Source organism: Gallinula chloropus (assembly GCF_964237585.1).
Source record: "Gallinula chloropus genome assembly, chromosome: 19".
NCBI classification, from domain to species: Eukaryota; Metazoa; Chordata; class Aves; order Gruiformes; family Rallidae; genus Gallinula; species Gallinula chloropus.
The window spans coordinates 5,695,000-5,712,607 of NC_140104.1; the positions used below are offsets into that span (position 1 = coordinate 5,695,000).

At 43.8% G+C, this 17,608-nt stretch overlaps 1 protein-coding gene across 1 annotated transcript in view; it reads left to right on the plus strand.

The window, feature by feature from the left end:
• The window catches only part of NLK (nemo like kinase), a 53,298-nt gene that overhangs the window by 12,155 nt on the left and 23,535 nt on the right, over positions 1-17,608 (plus strand). The window contains exon 2 of the mRNA XM_084272861.1: positions 16,566-16,695. Within this exon, the coding sequence (XP_084128987.1) occupies positions 16,566-16,695 (130 nt within the window). The remainder of the gene's footprint in view (positions 1-16,565; positions 16,696-17,608) is intronic.

Consider the following 17,608-nt stretch of genomic DNA (forward strand, 5'->3'; position numbering starts at 1 on the left):
GATGAAGCAAAATTATTCTTTTTGCTATTGTTCTGACTGACTGAAGGGGCATGGATCAAATGGGTCATGGAAAGACACGGTATTCCCAGCATTAGTATGCACAGTGTAGTACTGCACAAGGTTGCAGATGTAGACTGTATAGAGTACTTGGCGTCCAAGCATGCCTTAACTTCAACAGTTACGTCTGGTTTCAGCCATGCCAACAGTTCAGGAAGGTCCATCTGCAAACCACCTCTCAGCATGTGTTAAAGAAAACCAACCAGCCACTTGGAACAACACAAGAGAAATTTTGTGGTTTTGTTTTTTTCATAATAGTGAGTTTTCTGCTCAGTGAGCATTTTTTTCAAGCCCTCATTCCTATTTGAGTTGCAAGGACGTGTGCAGAACACACAGACACCAGCCCAAAGTGATGTCCTGGGCAATGAAGATCTGCCAATAGTTTTGTTAAGGGCACGTGTCCTCCAAGTCATGGTTCCAGACACTGATCTTGTTAACTTGATGTAGGGTTAAAGGACAATGGAGATTAATGGTTCACGTTTTCCCGTAGCTCAACGTGTGCAAATGAAAGGAAAGCCCAACGCCCAAACCAGCCAAGGGTTGTATCAAGAGAAGTGCCTAGCTCTGAAAGGGAGATAAACAGAAGGAGTAATAAGAAGCATCTATCTTATTTTGCTGTCAATTCAAATTACTGGGGAGAGATGCTTGCCTATAACAATTGCTGTTAAATTAAATAGGGAAAATTCTACTTTTCCTCGTCCTTTATTCCTTTCGCTCTCCTGAACTGACTGAATGGATTTGCTGTTACTGCCCGTGATGTAACGTGCCTCATCCTTGCTGACAAGTACAGTAAATATCCCATTTGAAAGGCTCGGTTTTACTTTGGGAGCAGCAAGGGGTTAAGGATGGAGTTTCACAGCCCCCCCCCCCCCCACTCTGCTGTGCCTGGGACGTGTCCTGAACTGTTGGTCTTCTACTGTGGGCTGCTTCTCAGCTGAATATTCACATCATGAACTGGAACAAAAGAATACCAAATTAGACCTGCTAGAATTCTTTTCAGGTTTAAATCCTAAAGCCATTAAATCTGTCGTTTATGATCTGGCAGAACAAGATGTTTATATTCCCCATATAGATCCAGACTGCTTCTTGAGACAGCCACCGCGCAGGTTTTGTGGGGTGCTTGTGTGTCAGTGCTAAAGAACAGCTCACACAGATCCTGCCTGCTGCCAGTCTTGATGTGTCAGTATTCCAAGGAAATGGCATCAAGCAATACTGATAAGCAAGAAAAAAATTACAACACAAAATCCGTTCTACTGTCGGTCACCTTCATTCTAGTGGATAAGAGTTCTGCCTGACAGCTTAGCTAAAAGAAGTTTTTAAAAGTGGAAAGAAAGTACCTTTTATTTGTTTTTTAAGTTGTTACAGGTAGCTCAAGGTACCAGAGTGCTTTCCAGAACGTATTTGCTTGTTGATTGTGTTTGGAAAGTCAGGATTAAGGTTTTCCACTGTGCTTTTGATGCCAGGGCACTGACACACTTACCCAAGCCCGTAATCCGAATTGCAGCTTTCCCCTGCTGAAGGAGTAAAGCATTTATTTCTTTAGATTTGGATTGTTTATTGTTTTCTGAAGCAGTTGAAGAAAAGTAGGTGAATGTTGACAGAATTGGGACCAGCCTTGACCTACTTGTGGCTTTTTCTCTGATCTCTGTCTTGGGCACGTCACCTTATCGTTTTTAAGCTGCTGTTTACTCATCTAAAGCCTCATCCAAAACATTAAGAACTGACAGGTGTTTGGTAATGTGAATATTAAGTGTCTATATCATCACTCCCACAGTTGTGCCCAAGAAGATTTTGTCACCGATCGTATGACCCAGTAAAGGGAACCCTTCTGAAATGGTTTTTATTTTGCACTGAGCTGTTAGTTGGACTTTGGGCTTGAAGTGGTTTAGAGCTGTTAATTCCATTCCCCTTTGAAATTCTGGGTTTTCTTCCAGGGTCTGTATTTTGCTTCAGAATGGCCCAGGACTGGAAGTACACCAGCAGGAGTGATTTATGTTGTCACGAGGCTTTTGGCTCGCTCAGAATAGCCAAACATATATTAGGGGGTTTGGGTCAGTTCATGGAGATAATTTAAAAGTAAATACAGCTTTGCAACCAGGAGATTAGACAAGGGCCCTGGAGGTCTGGCACCAGTGTTTCTTCAGATGGAGTTGGGGAACCAAAACAGCTGCTGTGCAGGATGGAAGTTACTTTCCTTTGTAGCAGTTCAGGATGGTAGTTTTTGCTGGGTTTTTTGAGTGCAAGGAGGAAACAGACTTTCCTTGAAGTTCTGGATTATTTTAAACAGTTATCTAAGATTTCATGTTGTGGGCAAGTTTTAAGGGGGAAATGAGGAAAGCGGGACATAGGCTGAATATCACTGAAGCTCTTCTGTCTTGGGAAGTGTTACAGAGACAGAAAGTTAAGGGTAGAAGACTTGAACTTTGACAGCAGCAGTACCGACTGCCAGATGCTTGGTATCCAGCAAAAAAAAAAAAAAGTATAGACAAGAACTTACTTTTACCTGAAAATTTAGATTTTACAAATTTGACAGTGCTCCAGCTGTTTGAGTAGTAAGCCAGATGATTTCTTATGGAAGATGAGAAATTGCATTGGCTGCACGTTCTGCCCATCACCGTCGTGGAAGAATTGTAAAACATCTTGTATCGCTCTCAGCAGGCTGTTAATTCCAAGGTAGTGTTTACCTGTCTGGTTTAGTCTGTCACTCTAATATCTTAATATTTCTGAAATTGCCTTTTGAATCTAATAAAAAAGGAGTGGTTATGGCTCCAGTGCAATTAAGACCGTCAAGGCAATAGGTGGAATTCCTACAGCTCTATGAGCCTTGATGGTATGTGACAGAGGATCATTCACTTCACTGGTCCCTGGTAATGGGAGACTGATGTCTCATTAAACTCCCTGCTCATAATTATAAACCTGATTTTAAAATCTTTTTTTTCCTTCTTTGCAAGATTGTGGATCTTTCTTAAATCTTCATAAACGTGTACTGAAATAAAAGCACTTACAATGTTCCAAAAATTTCCCACAGCCCTGAAGCATCTTCTGGTTCGTAGGTTATGAGTTTATTTCTCGCTTTGTGTTTTGATGTGTCCCTTCTGTTCCCCCAATAGCTGAAAGGAAGGGTGGCTGTGGAGTGGTGATCACATAGAAATCCTTACATGGGGGGCAAGAAAGAAGTGGCCGTTACAATAATTTATGTAAAATGAAGAGAGGAAGCATCAGAAGAGCTGATGGCCGATACCTGTGTGCAGCAACTGCGAAGCTGCTGGTCATGTAGTTGGGCACTTTAGGAAGATATTCAAGATGTAGGAAGGATTATCTTCAGTTTGAGTTGCCATCGTGAGAACAAGCTGCATTGTCGCTGAAAGAGCTTGTGTCACCTGCACTGTTGGGTTTGCGTCTCAGCTCGAAGTTGGGGTTCATTCAGTAGAGGAGGAATTGAGAGGTCTGGTGAACATGTGCTTCGGCCATTGTTCAATGTTGGTGTTGGGAACTGCAGTACCCTATCAGCTTAATGTGTTTTTTAAGTAATATTTTAAGGTTCTGTGGTTCTGATCTCCATTCCTGTGCAAGACAGGTAAATAGAAATGCTCGTCTGAAATAATTTCTGGCAAAGGGAATGGAAGAGAGAGTGGCAACCAGGAGGTACTCAGAGCTAAATACCCGTATCGTAATACGGGATGGGCAAGATTTAGGATGAGACTGGAAAGGTCAGTAAATAAGATTTGCCTTTCCCAGGTAAAAAGCCTTGATGGATGTTCATAGATTTACCGTTACTATAGAATTTGGGGAGATGACTATAAATAGCAGTATTTCATAAAATTAAAAGGTACCCTGAGCCTCATACAACAAATGTATCGAAGTCCTGAGGCTTAATACTTAACTGGCAGATAAAGCTATTTCCCTTGGTGGCAGCGGAGAGCACTGGAGTGTAATTACTTTGAAGTTCTGTGTTTCAAATATTTGTTGCAGACTTTGGTTTGAATACTCTGCTGATTTGTCTTCCGATGCCGGCAACCAGCCAAACGTGACAGCGGTGAAAAACGGCATGGCTGGAACCTGGGAGGTTTATCCTGGGAGGCGGGGGACTGGGGCGTTGAGATGAGGTGCAGTGCTGGTTCGCCGTGATCGCTGTGTGGCTTCACTGGAGCCATGAGCAGGAGGGGAGATCCGTCACCATTTCTTCTGTCTTGTGTTGTCCCTGTCCCCCCACCCTGAGGGAGTGTCACCGGGAGCCTGAGAGGTGCCGGGGAAAGCTGGTGGCAGAGCTTTAGCGCTTGGGGATGATCATTGCGGGAAACTAGGTATCTGTCTAGGGACCGTGACCGGAGACTTTATTAACCTACTTTGCTGTGGAGGTGCAGAAGTGATCTAGGAAGTGTGCCAAAGCCTGGAGGCCTGTTGGACACAGAGAAGGAGGTTTCTCACTTGGGTTTCCTGGGCTGGCTAGTGGGAACGGGAATAGAGGTCAGTGAATTGGGCCAGGAATGTAGTAGTTCACGCGGTTGTGGTATATACGCTTTAAAAATGGAGAAGTAGTACAAAATACACAGAGGTTTATATGTTTATTGGGCCTGTTAGTTATTTATGACCATCGCAGACCTTACAGGGCTAGACTGGGGGAAAAAAGAAAGCTTTTATGGCAGTAAAAATATATATCCAAATAAATGTCCTGTATAGTCTAATAACTTATCCTAGCTGTGGTTCGTGTAGGCAGTTCGGAAGTAAATAAAAAGGTCTCAAGCATAGCAGGAAAATTTTGTGTAAATGGAGAAATAAATTTGATTTGGAAAGCAGTTTCAGTGTTAAGCTTCCATGAAGGAAGACAAATTAAACATTTTTAAAGATATTAACCATAACAGTATCCCTTTAATTTTCCATCCTTTCTTTTAAGTAAGATGCTCTGAATCAATTTTTGTTCAAGGAGACAGATTTCTTGCAGTAATCAGTTTTGCTTTTAGCTCTGATTTTTAAAGAATAAGTGATAATGGCGCACATGCTTGAGGGTGTGATTAGAACGCAGCATTAAAAGGCTTTTTAGGACATCTCTGGTTGAAAAAGGAGCTCCAGAGAGGTCTGGTTTGGCAGCTGAGCAAGACAGGAATAAAGCATACCTTTGAAGCTGGTATGAAGAACGAGTCGCTTAACCCTTTCACATAAAACACCTTTTGGTGAAAGTTAAATCTGGGTGTTTTCTCCAGGCTCACCTGAACACTCAGCATTTAATCCATTAGCTTCTGCTGTGTCCTTTCTTCCCCTGAAAGAATCCTGTACCTCTAGGAAGAGCCCTGTCAGGAGCACATATGGGAAAGCTGTCTGGAGTAACTTACACAGCGGGTTTTCTGGAGTGCCTCTGAACAGTTTTTTATTACCCTACAGCATTCTGTGGAGTACGTTGAGAAAACTTAATGAGGTGCTGAGAGTGCACGTTGGTAGCACGTTAATTAAATTGCCTTTTTTTATAATCTTCTTAAGGAACTGATTTTCTGTTCAGTGTCTTTAAAATGCATACAAACTGCTGTTCAAACACAAATGCCTGGATGTGAAACCTACTTCACGTGCCCAGGTTTTAGGAAAATATCTACCTGATAGAATATATTTTGGTAGGTTCCCTGAAAGTGTAAGAAGTTTATGCTTTTGTGAACAGCTTCACGCAACTTTTATTAATCTGCATCAGTCTGCAGACAAATTCTGTGTTCAATACCACGTGATATGTTGTGTGAATGGGCACTGACCTCCAGAGACAGGTAAAATAGGAGGGCTGTTTGTCCCTGAACTCATTGCTGGGTGCAGAACTCATCAGAGTAACTCTTGGAACTCTGATTTATTGAAATGGGAATTGGAAATAGGTTTTTGAAAAGCTTTTGTTATCGCCATTCATAAATCAATCACAGTGTGTTTTGTTTTGGTTGAGTAAATAACAGCTTCCAAAATATTTTTCCTCCTTGATGCCCTTTTCTATGCTTACCTGTGAGACTGCTGCACATCTCACCCTCTGCATCTTTAAACTTCTGATACCTTCATTTCGCTAGCTGAAAGACTAACTTCACTACATCCCTGCTTTTGAGAAGAATAAAGGCTCTGTATCATACAGTTAACTGTTCAAATTCTGTTTACGTGTTGCAGGGATGGAATGTGCCGTTGCTTTACTGTCCTTTGGCAAGCTGCTGCCCTGTGTTGCAAAGGTTATTTTGCAAGAGTGAAATACACTTCCGAGAAGACAGTGGGTATTGCATTTCCCAGTGGCAGCAATGCTGCTGCATCCTCCAGATCTGTTGAGCTCTTACCTCTGTCTTTGTGCTGGCTGCATCATCCCTTATTACCTTTAGACTGACTGGTCTTTGCATGTCTGTGTCTCAGAGTTAAATCTAAGTGAAATCAAAGTTTTGCTCAGAGGTGTCTGCTATGCTTTTTCAGTTTGCTTTCATACCTTATCTCTCAAAATAATTCTTTTTACCCACTGTTAATATTTCATTTTAACATCTTTGAAGTGTTGCCAGCTGGAGACTGCTGCAGAGCAATAGTGACCTGGAAATCATTAACAGCACATCAGTTTCTTAAATATCTGAAAAAAATAATAACTCTTCTTTTTGATAATGTCTTTTAACAATGAAACTTTTTTCTTAGTTTTTCATGCTTGTGTGCTCAGAGTTCTGCATCATTACCAGCTCTTACTCAGTGCATTCTTTCAGGCCGTTAGAAATAAGTTAATCTGTGCTGCAGCTACTGGGGCTCTCTGCAGGCAATGGTTTGCAGCAGAAGCACAGGCAGATTTTGTGGAAACTTTTTAAGTCTGTGAGCTGCTGGTGAAAGAATGTGGCAATGCTTTGTCAGTGTTGGGTACACCTGTTTGTCTTGTGGGCCCTGATTAGCTACTTAGAGTAAGCAGGTCTTTGACAACGCTTGCAGGTAGGACAGTAAGTAATTGCCGTTTATCCTGAGCCTTGTGTCTCTGGCCACTGTATGAGTACTGGATTGCTCCAGGATGTAGTCATCCTCAGGTTTGGTGTGCTTCTCCAGCTTCTCATCCTTGCTGAGGAGGCTCTGACTCTCTGATAAGTTGGTTTCCATGTGTTTATTCTCCCTGAGTGCTGACAGACCTTGTGCTCTTGGTTTGAAACTGCCTTCCTGAGAGCTCTGGTCATTGTAGTCAAGTGAGGAAGACTGAGCACTACACTGTGATATATTCCTCCTCCTTGTAACTTATCTGTGTGTGGCTTTTCCTTTAAAAATTATAGCTAACATGATTATGGATATCTCCTTAAATGTGATTATATCAGCTTTTGCATCTCTTAAACAATGTGTGTACAGCCAGAGGGTAAAACACATTATAATAGCATGCTAATTGCGTGAGCGTGTATGCTAAAACTCCCTTGTTGTGAGAAATCCAACAAAAACAAAGCCTAACTCCCTTCTACTGATGTCACTCAGTTAGCCACTGCTCCTGGTTCTCACCGCTGGGCAGCTCGGCACCCCTGCTAATTGGACAGGGCTTGATGTGTCCGCAGCGCTGACCCAGCTCAGGCCTGGCACACAGGGGAAGTAAAGGCCCCAAGGGTCCTCAGATCTTCGGTCACCTGTGAGTGAGGCTCCAGTTTGAGCGTGTTCTCTGCAGGTAACTGGAAGGGTGAGGCATTTCTGGAGAAACAGTTCGTGTGCCACGTCAGAGCCCTCTCAAAGAGATTAATCCCACCTATCCCTCTCCATACTGACTAGACAGAGCCAGCGTGACTGACTGAGATCATATTTGACATATGCTTAAGCTGTCATTGTTACTGAAAAAGCAGTCTGTCTGTCTTCCCCTTTGTCTCAGGGATGTGTTTTCCTGCTCTGGGCTCTGTGGTGCCAGCGCAGCTGCGTTTGGGGTGGCTCAGGGAGCCGGCTTGGGGAGCCCAGCTGCAGCCACCCAGGTTAGGCACGCTGCACTCAAGCCCGGGACTGGAAAACTGACTTTAAGGCCGATGAAGGCAAAATCATTTAGCATTTGAATAATTTAGCTCCCATTAAGAATTGTCGCAGAGCTTTAAAATGTGTTTGATACGTGTTGGTGAACGCTGATGGCGGTCAGGAGCCCTTTTGGAAGGTGAACTCTTCAGTCTGTGTTCAGAGAACATACTTCTGTTCCTTCAGCAAGGTCACTGGAGAATCTAGAACATGACCATTGTCCTGACTCACTTGTATTTCAGCCTTTATTAGTACAATTGTTAAACAGCTGTTTTGCTTTGCTTAAAACCTCAACATATGTGTGTGTATAAATTTCCTGGTTAGGCTTCAAGAAGAAACCTGGTTTTAAGTGTGCGTCCATATACTGGTTTATTTTCTTAATGAGTTTGCACATAGTGTGCATGCTTTCCTCACCTCTCCCTCTGCTACCTAATAGTCCATTAAATGTTGTTGAACAGTTTTTGTCATGTTTTGGTGGGGCTCATCGCCTGCCCATAATCCTGCGGAGAGCAGGTCTGCCCATTCCTGCGTGTAAACATTAGGTACCCAAATCAGATGTTCCCCAGACAGGTGGTTTGGTAACAGCACATCCTCGCCCAGCACATCCACTGTGGTCTTGGGAATCTTTTGAGTTTGTGAACTTTGCTGAAGGATTTTTTTATTCCATCCTGTGCTCAGATATATTTTGAGATATGCAGAGATGTGATTGATTGCAATAGTGTGCACTGAAAGGGTAATATATTGGGTGTCACACGCCCTTGAGTGTGAGCTGTGTTATTTGTCTGAGTGGTGTATTAAATATGCTTGGGCGAGCAGCTGAAACGCTTGTGGGACCAGGTTTGTTACATATCTTAGAGCAAGGCTTTCTGAAAGAAATCTGCATGGTGAGAGTCAAGAAACTGAGGAAAAAAGTCCACTGCCTAATAAGAAAACCTTGGGAAGTAATCCTATTGAGTCCCCCACTTCTGATAAGCCCTGATGAAAATTTATAGGTATTCTCAGTTAACTTCCCTCTTAGAACAAACTCAATCAGCAGTTTCCCACACTGCCCCTGAGAACATTCTTTCATTATCTTGTTTCTGTGTAATAATTGCTTGGAGTAGTCACAAACTTGTTTTTCTACCCGTTGAAACCATAGAACAATGTGTGTGCGTGGAGCTGGATTTGGAGAGGGAAAAGTTACTGTTGGCGTAGTCTCCACCTTGAAAATTTGCCATCAGCGTGGTACAGAGTTGCTAAAGACTTAAAATGCGTAATTGAAAAGGCAAACTGCCTGCAAGGATTCTTTGAGATAAGGGTTGTCTTTGAAAGCATTTTAACTAGCGGTCTGGATCGTGTCCTTAATCCTTTCTGTAGTTCTGTTGCTCTTTAAAATTTTATCATTTCTGGAGTGATTAGTGTGCAATGTCAATAGAAGCTACAGTTCTTGTAGTATCTTTTTTCTTGCTATGTCTTATTTCAGACTCTTTTTTTTTTACAAAAACACCTTCTAATACAGTTCTTAAATGTAACCAAACATCTCTATTTATCTATAATCAGGAGAGAAGCCCGTGTTTCCCTGTGGGGAGAGGAATGGCCCTTCTCCTTCGGGCACTCAGCTGCAGTCAGGAGATACTGTCCCCATTTCGGCTCCATTCGTGAGCCCGGCCTGGGAGAGCCCGGTTTCCTGCCATACCTAATCTGGTGTGATTGCAAACTGCTTCCCAAAGTTCACACTGCCTCACGCTGTGCCCCAGCCGTGTGCTTGCACAGCTTCCCCTCCGTGGCATCGAGGGATCCTCTGGCTCTGGGATGGCTTCATCCCATCACCACGTGGCTAACGCCGAATCTGCCTGCACGGGATTGCTGTGCTGAATCGACTCATGTCATGGGCAGCTGTCAGCTATTGCCAACACTGCAGGAGAGTGAGAACCAGCAGTGGGTGGGAGCTGGACCCCCTCCTCCTGCAGCAGCCTGCGGTTACACAGGGTACTATAGTGCCAGGAAATCACTCAGACTAGTAGGTCCTCATTTAACTCGCCTGTTGGAAAGATACAACTCTTTTACTCGGGGTAGTACTGTCAGTTTTCCTGACTTTCTTATGTTCTCCTGAAGTACTGAACCACTGGGCAAAGTAACAGGGAGAGCATCTTCCAATGCGCTCTTTGGAATTCGACAGGCTACATTGTTTGATATTTTGGCAACGTCATACTGTGCCGCTGGGGTGTAGGTGAAGTGAGTGTGAGGGGCAGACAGTGGATGCTGCTAGAATCCACAAGCTGGGGGGATGCTGTGAGGGGGGTGCGGTGCCGCTGACAGCCCAGCAGCCCGGACACTGGGGTGAGCACGAACCAATTGCAATGAGAGATTTGGGGTTGCTGTGAGAGCAAAACATGGGGCTTGGCTAAAGCATATTCAAAGCAGCTGTTGGCCACGGCCTGTATGGTACAGTAAGGAACCCATCCTGATGGGGCACTCTCTCTGAAACATCTGGAAGCCTGTAACTCTTCAAGGCATGATTAATGCCAAGCTAGATAGTCCTTGATATCCTCCCCCAACCCCAGCCCAATTATATTTATTAACTTACTTTGTGTCCCGTACTTATATATAATCTTTTTGCAAAGTTATTTTTAGTTTCAGTCTTGGTCTCTCTTTTTATCCCCAGCTACAGCTGATGCTTAATAAGTGAGACCTTTGCAGTGTTCAGTAGGAGCTTGAAAGAGCACCCCATTGACTGCGCTGGGGCGGATAGATTCCCTGCCCGCTGTTCACTTCACTGTGCCGTTCACCCAGGGTGTAATATCCTAACAAAGCAGCGGAGGGAATTGAAGTGTGTTCTGAGAACAGCAGTGAGGAGAGCTGCCTTTCTACTTGGTCTCTCAATTAGCTCCTCGGAGATTTTCCTGCTTTTCTAGTTTCTCTTGGGCATATGTGACCTGATAGCATATTGCTATAAATAATTATTTTACTGGTACCGAAGTAGGTACTGTGCACAGACACAGAGCAGCATTCTCAGCATCCTTACTGGATGCTGTAAATTCCAGGTTTTCAGACAGGCTTTTCTCTTGCTTACTTTTTTCTGTCCTCCTTCGGATTACAGTCCTGATGCTTCTGATCTTTATAAGTTTAAGTATGTGCCTTCGGTCAGAGAGGAAAAGGGATATCCGTTCCTGGGGTTTGGGATAGTGGTTGAAAGGATTTTTAGGCATTTGGGAGCTACCTCCGTATCTGTATAATCTTTCTGAGTTGATTTTCATTTTGGAATGTTTCCTATAATTGTTTTTGAGTTTCTGGTTTCGTTTGGGTTTAGTTTTTTAAAAAATTATTATTAATAAAGGAATTGGGAACGAGGTCAGACAAGGTACTGGCATAGTACCAGTAGGAAAAACAAACGAAGTTTTGCAGTTTGTATTGCTGCTCATGTGTAATTAGCACTGATTTATGAGAACTTTAATTTAAGCAACTGTAAACTGCGTCATGACTTTCTGCAGAGCAGGTAGGAACTTGCTCAACTGTAAATGGTCACCATTCATGTCCTAAAACTTACTTTCAATCAGAACTAGTCTTTGTAAAAGTTGACTCTTGGCTCCTTGTGTTTGTGTGTGACTGGTGTGATTTTGTAGCGGGACAGCTGAAGGAAGGGAAATCCATCCAAAACCCTGTTTTAGGTGTCTTTTCACAGTGACCTCCACATCAGACTCTCTGGTTTTCACTTCTTTAGCAGGGCCCCAGAGATGTCTTTCTCTGCATTTGAGCCTCAGATTCAGGTTTTTAGTGTTGCATGTGTACCACTCTCACAGCCAGGACCTGTATCGACTCGGTGGCCACTGGTACCACGGCTTGGGGATGGCTGGAAGAAGCAGGATGTGTGCATGTGGCTGTGCTTTCAGCATGCAGATGCCGTTTGATTTGGATGCTGAGGTCCAGCTGCTTACTGTAAAAACCATCACACAGGCACAACTACAGAGGCAGTGTAACTGAAAACCAGCGAGCACAAGGAACTCTATATTTGATGCTATTCTGTACTTTAAGTGTGAGAGGAGGACTTTGTTCTTTTACAGTAACGTCTTGAATTTCAGACTGCCTGAAAATGGTTCGGGTCATTATTCTAAAACCTTCTTCTGTTTTAATATTTTATTAGAATTGGGAGTGACTATTTTAATCTATAACTCAATTAAAAGGACACCTTTTGAGGTCTGCAGGTAATTCTGTGTGGCTGTATGGCGCTCACAGGAGTTCGGGTTGTTTTTCACAGTTTGATTGAAGACTAATAAAATTAAAATATTAGCAGTTTTTACATGAGGGCTGTTTAAATACATACATTACAGTAAAAATCTGATGTTTGTTCAGGATATGTATAGGAGCACACCGTAGGTAGTAAGTGATTTACGTGGAGTTGAGTTTGACACGTAACTCCTGCTGGGGCAGGGGATTTGCTCAGGGTTCTCCTCACTGGGGAAGGTGTCCTCAGAGCTGGTTGTTACCTGGGCAGCCCGGGCTCCTTGGCTCATACATCAGGCTGCCCAGGGGAGCCGAACCCAGCCAGGTTTCCACAGGGGAGGAAAAGCATTCCCCTGCCAGCGCTGCTCCCTGGCACTGCTTGTGCCACACGGCCCCAGCTGCTGCCCCCAGTTAGGGGAGAACAAACTCAAGGTGCGTGAAATTGCTGCACTTCATTAGAGTTACAGTGTTACCAGCTATGGGCTATGGGCATGACTGGTCTCCGCATGAATAACAAGAAGAAATGCTATCTTAAAACATTAACAAGGCACAAGGCAAACTCTGAAACCCTGTGTGTTAGGGTCCCTCTAAGAAAATGTACAGTTGTGTTTTTCTTGTTGGCTTCTGGAATAACACTTGGAAGAGGCAGATAGGATGTTTACAAACAGCAGCGCAGTTACAAGGGGCCTTTTAAAGGTAACTCCCAAAGGTCTTGGTGTAGGTTCCCGGACCTGTGTTGCTGCTACTGAAACATGGAGCCTCTGTGAGGTTTGTTGTGGGAGAGGAGAACCTGGCCCCAAACCCTGGGCACCAAGCAGGTGATCCCCTGGCTCAATTAGATAAGAACAATAATGCTGGTGGCAACTTGGTTTGGTATGTAGTCTGTCAGATGCTCATCCTGCCTGCTGACAGGTTGGCTTTTAGAAGTGCCTCCATTGCCTGCCTTCAGTTCAGCATCATCATCTTGGCACCGCTGCGACACTCGGACACGGACATGGCTGAAAACCCGCCCTGTGCGTAGGTGTAGCAGCCTGCTGGTACCTCACTGGGCTCAAACCATGGTACCTCTTGTTTAAAAAGCTTTGTGGATGTTAATAGTAAGGAAACACCGAAAGGGCAGATAGTCTCATATGTGCTGTGACAACAAAATGGGTTGTCTTACAGTCTTTTGGTCCCTATTAGTCTTCAAGCCCCAAGCCAATCAGTCCCTCCTCTTTTTGTATTAGTGTGGGTTTCGCTGATTAATTACTGGCATGTTGTTCAAGCACTTTCGCAGTTTCACACAGATGTGTGAATCATACTGCACACCTGACCTGTTTATAAATACCAACAATTCCAAAGCTGCTTCTGATACCCGGAGTTACCTGCTTGTTATCACCTACAAAATGGCTTGTTACTCGATGACTCATCTGAATGGTCTTTCCGTAGTGATGGAACTCAGGTTCAGAGGCTGATCGCTATAGATACAGCCTGAATATGAAGTGGGGAGTGTGAAGAGCTCAGAAAGCTTACAGTCCCTGGGGCAAGAGGCAGAGTGCTTAACAAAGCCACAAGCTGTCTGCAACCAGTTGTATGGAAACTTCCTCTTGTAACAGTCACAGCCATGCACAGGCCTCAGGCGATGTGCAGGCCTCAGGTGGTGGGTTTTATCCCTCAGGGAAGGGTGCCATGCTTACAGCTCTGTCTCCAAGCTGTCGGTGACTTGGGTGGGTTAAATCTGTCCATTGAGGGTTCTGTTAAACTTGGGTAACCTGAGGCACAAAGCAAGCAGGAAACCTGTTGGATCTGTGGCAGCTGATGTCTTCAGACCCGCAGGCCAGGTGCCATTGTTTTTTACTGTGAGCTCTTCTTGTGCCACACAACCCCTGGACATGATCGGTGAAGGCTTTTTAGCCTTCTTTAGTGCACTCTCTTGAATAAGCTGTCTGGATCTTAAGCATTCTTTTATCCCATCGTCAAACAAATGAAAACAGTCTTAGAGAATTAAATTGTTTACCGTGTAAAATAGCAATGGTATCCATTTAAAGAAAATTCTTTTGCTGTAGGTATGGGTTTTAGGTATGTTTCTTAGGAAAAATAAGGTTTTAAATGGAATGTTTTTCACAGCCAAGATAGCTGTTGGCCTCTTGGATTAACTGTACTGCTGAATGTAACATGGATGGGAAGATGCTTGTGCTCTGGCTAGATACCAGTGGTCATAGGTGTGGAAATGTCGTGTTCTCAGAGGTCTCACTTGGGTCTTGTGTCTGTAGGATGTGTTGCTGCACACGGGTAGTTGCATCATTACACCCTGCTCCTCGAATTTCCTCTTGATAGCTGCTGTGTGCGTGCAGGGGTCAGCGTCAAAGTCCCAAAGAGAAAAATAGTAATTTGGTAGCATCTTCAGTGCAATCAGTGAGGATGTTTGTGAATAGCAGTTTAAAACATTGTTTTTGGGGCAAGAATGTACGTATTTAATTCCCACGAGTCAGCATCTTTAATGTTTTCCTTTACAGGTCAGAGGGTTGGTGGCTTGTGTGTGGTTTGGGGGGGGGGGGGTTTAATCTTTTTTTTTTGTTTTTGAAGTTGGCAAAAACTTGCCAGGTGCTAGAAATGCTGTCTCAGAGAGAGAGAACGCTGCTAATTAGCTGGTCAGTGGTGCTTGACCCTGTGAGCAGTGGGAGCTCTCAGCTCATGCTGGGATCAGATTTATATGAATTTGTGAGCGCTGCCTGGTGCTGGCCCTGCGGTGTGCCGTTCCCAACCCGCCTCCGCTGTCACCCGAAAGCTGCGCCCAGCCCAACTCATGGCCTGCCCTGCATGAATGGTACCTTGTTTGGGGAACAGGCTGGCTGAGGTTAGCCCTGGCCTGTGAATGAAGTTACTATACAGCGCGAGGGAGGGTATTTTGCTCTGGCCCGCGGTGAGTGCTGACTTGCATTAACAGTGGATTTTCTGTAGCTCTTCCAATTTTCATTGCCTTTCATTCAAATTTAGGCTAGAGGCAGGAGGCAAAGGCCCTGGAGAAAATAGAAGCATACTGTGACTTAGAAGACCTTTTCAAATCCTTTTCAGCTCTGTGTTTCCCACCGTAGAAGTAGGCTGGTACCAACTCTCCCACTCCACCCCTTGTTTAAAATGCAAGTACTCAGTGGCTACTGCTAAGTGTTGTAGCTGAGCGGGGTGTGGATGGTTCTCCCTTGACTCCCAACCCTTAGTGCCAGTGGTTACTCTGACTTCTTGGATGGATTGGTTTGCATTTTGAAGTTGACCTGGTGATAAGGCAAATATTTAATTACCCCACTGTAATTTTTTCTTTCACTACTTGAAGCAGCATGGACCTGAGACAGAAGAAGCAGCAGCGTCCCCTGTCACCCGTGGGAGAGCCACATGATAGATGGAAAAGGCAGCAACTGTTTAAAGACAAATGTAGTCATCATACGTGATGAGTACATCGCAGGGTACATAGCTGGATGTAGATGCTTATGTGGCAATGGCTTTTCACTGCAAAGAAAGCTATTTTGATCATCCCAATAAAAATAAGAGAAACAAAATGAAGGTTTCCTACCAGCTGGAGATCATGAAGATCTAGAAACCCTGTTTGGAGTGAGGTTTGAGAAGCTTCACCTTAAAAACCATGATTGGGAATTGAGGCACCACAATCTCCTTGCTCTAGTTTTATGGTTCTCATTATAAAATTCTATTTTCAGAATCTAATTACTTTAAATTAAAATACTTGCCATGTGCAACGCACCTTGTAATTTCTGAACTACGGTACTTGCATCCCATAAGCTCTGTGGGAGAGAGACAGCTATCATGCCTGGCTTACATTTGTGGGAACTTTGATACCATGTGCTGTTGCTTCTCCAGATGAAAAGTGGTTTGGTGATAGATCACTAATAGTCTGACACTTGCCAAGGTTCTGTCAGGATGGGATTATTTAATTTTGCCCTCTTGGGAGAGGAAGAAGGCAGCGAATCAAACCTGTGTAACAGAGAAAATGTTTTGCTCTTAAGAAGGTCTTTTTTGAGAGGAGATGGTTGTCACATCCACCCCTCAGCTCAAGGGATTTGGTTTGAGCTCTGAGCTACAGTGCGTGGCAGTGGCCACGGTGTGGGTGCTGATGTGCAGGGGTCCAGCCACCAAGCAGCTGCCAGGTTTGACAAGGGATGTGTGTACTCCGACCAAAGAGCGGTCGCGCTGCCTTTAACAGAGACACTACAGGATAATGCCCTTTGCTTAATAATTTTTTCCCTAGAAGTATCTTGACGTTGTTTTGACTCACCGTCTAAGTTGAGAATGATGAGAACTCTAAAATATTCTTTTCTGATTTAGAAAATTCATCTAACAGTAGTATGTGATGTTCTAAATCTTTTATTCTGTAGGTCAGTAACAGATCCGCGAGATGGAAAGAGAGTTGCACTCAAAAAGATGCCCAACGTCTTCCAAAATTTGGTCTCTTGTAAAAGGGTCTTCCGGGAGTTGAAGATGTTGTGTTTTTTTAAGCATGACAATGTAAGTAAATTCAAAGTAATTTTGAAGTCTTTGATAAAGCCTAATTGTAAAATGGAGCTGTCTATAAGAGAACTATCTTTGAAGTTATAGAGTATCAAAAATGCTGTTAAAGCTCTTTAATTTTATGGTTATCAGATTTCCTGAAAAATCAGATATTACTGTTGCAAATACTATAAAAAATGAAATTGTCAAGAATCTAAGGGTATTCATAATTTCCCTTCCAAAACGTTTGCAAATAAGCAGGCAACACACTTCCACCTAATCTTGCCTTAGGCTTTAGATAAATTGGAGTCTGCACAGAGCTGGAGATACTTTCGCTTCTGGGCCCGTTCCTACTCCAGCTTCCTCTCCCCTTCACTGGAGTGTGTTGCTCTCAGTTTCCTAGCAGAGTGGTCCTACACAGGCTCCCAAGTCTCCCTTAGGTAAAATCAGCTAGGTTAAGTTAAAACATTAAAAACATTATTTGAATTGACCCATACAGTGGCTGAAGGGAGAAAAAAAAGCTTAGAGAAACTTCCACAAGTGTTGCTGTGGATGTGGTCACTGCTCCCATTGAGGACCAGTAAGGAGAACGCTGGGAGTACTGTCTTCTCACAGAATGGGTTTAGGAAGTGGGTGTCTGTTTCAGAACCTCGTTTCATTGCTTTTTAAAAATCCTTTTTCAATCTGAGGGTGTCGTATCCAAGGGAGCTTTTATTTGTGCACAAGCACTGGGTTCAGACCAGGGGTGCTGTGAGCGGGGTGCAGAGGAGGTGGGCTGCCTGGGAAGCTTGTGTGGGACTGTGCAGTCCCCCCATCTGCTATCACCAAGCCATGAGAGATGGATTTCTTTTGAACTGTTACCTTTAACTGCTTCTCACCAGGGTCTTTGTTAAGGAGGAGACTTTTCTGAGGACTACAAAATTAAATAAGC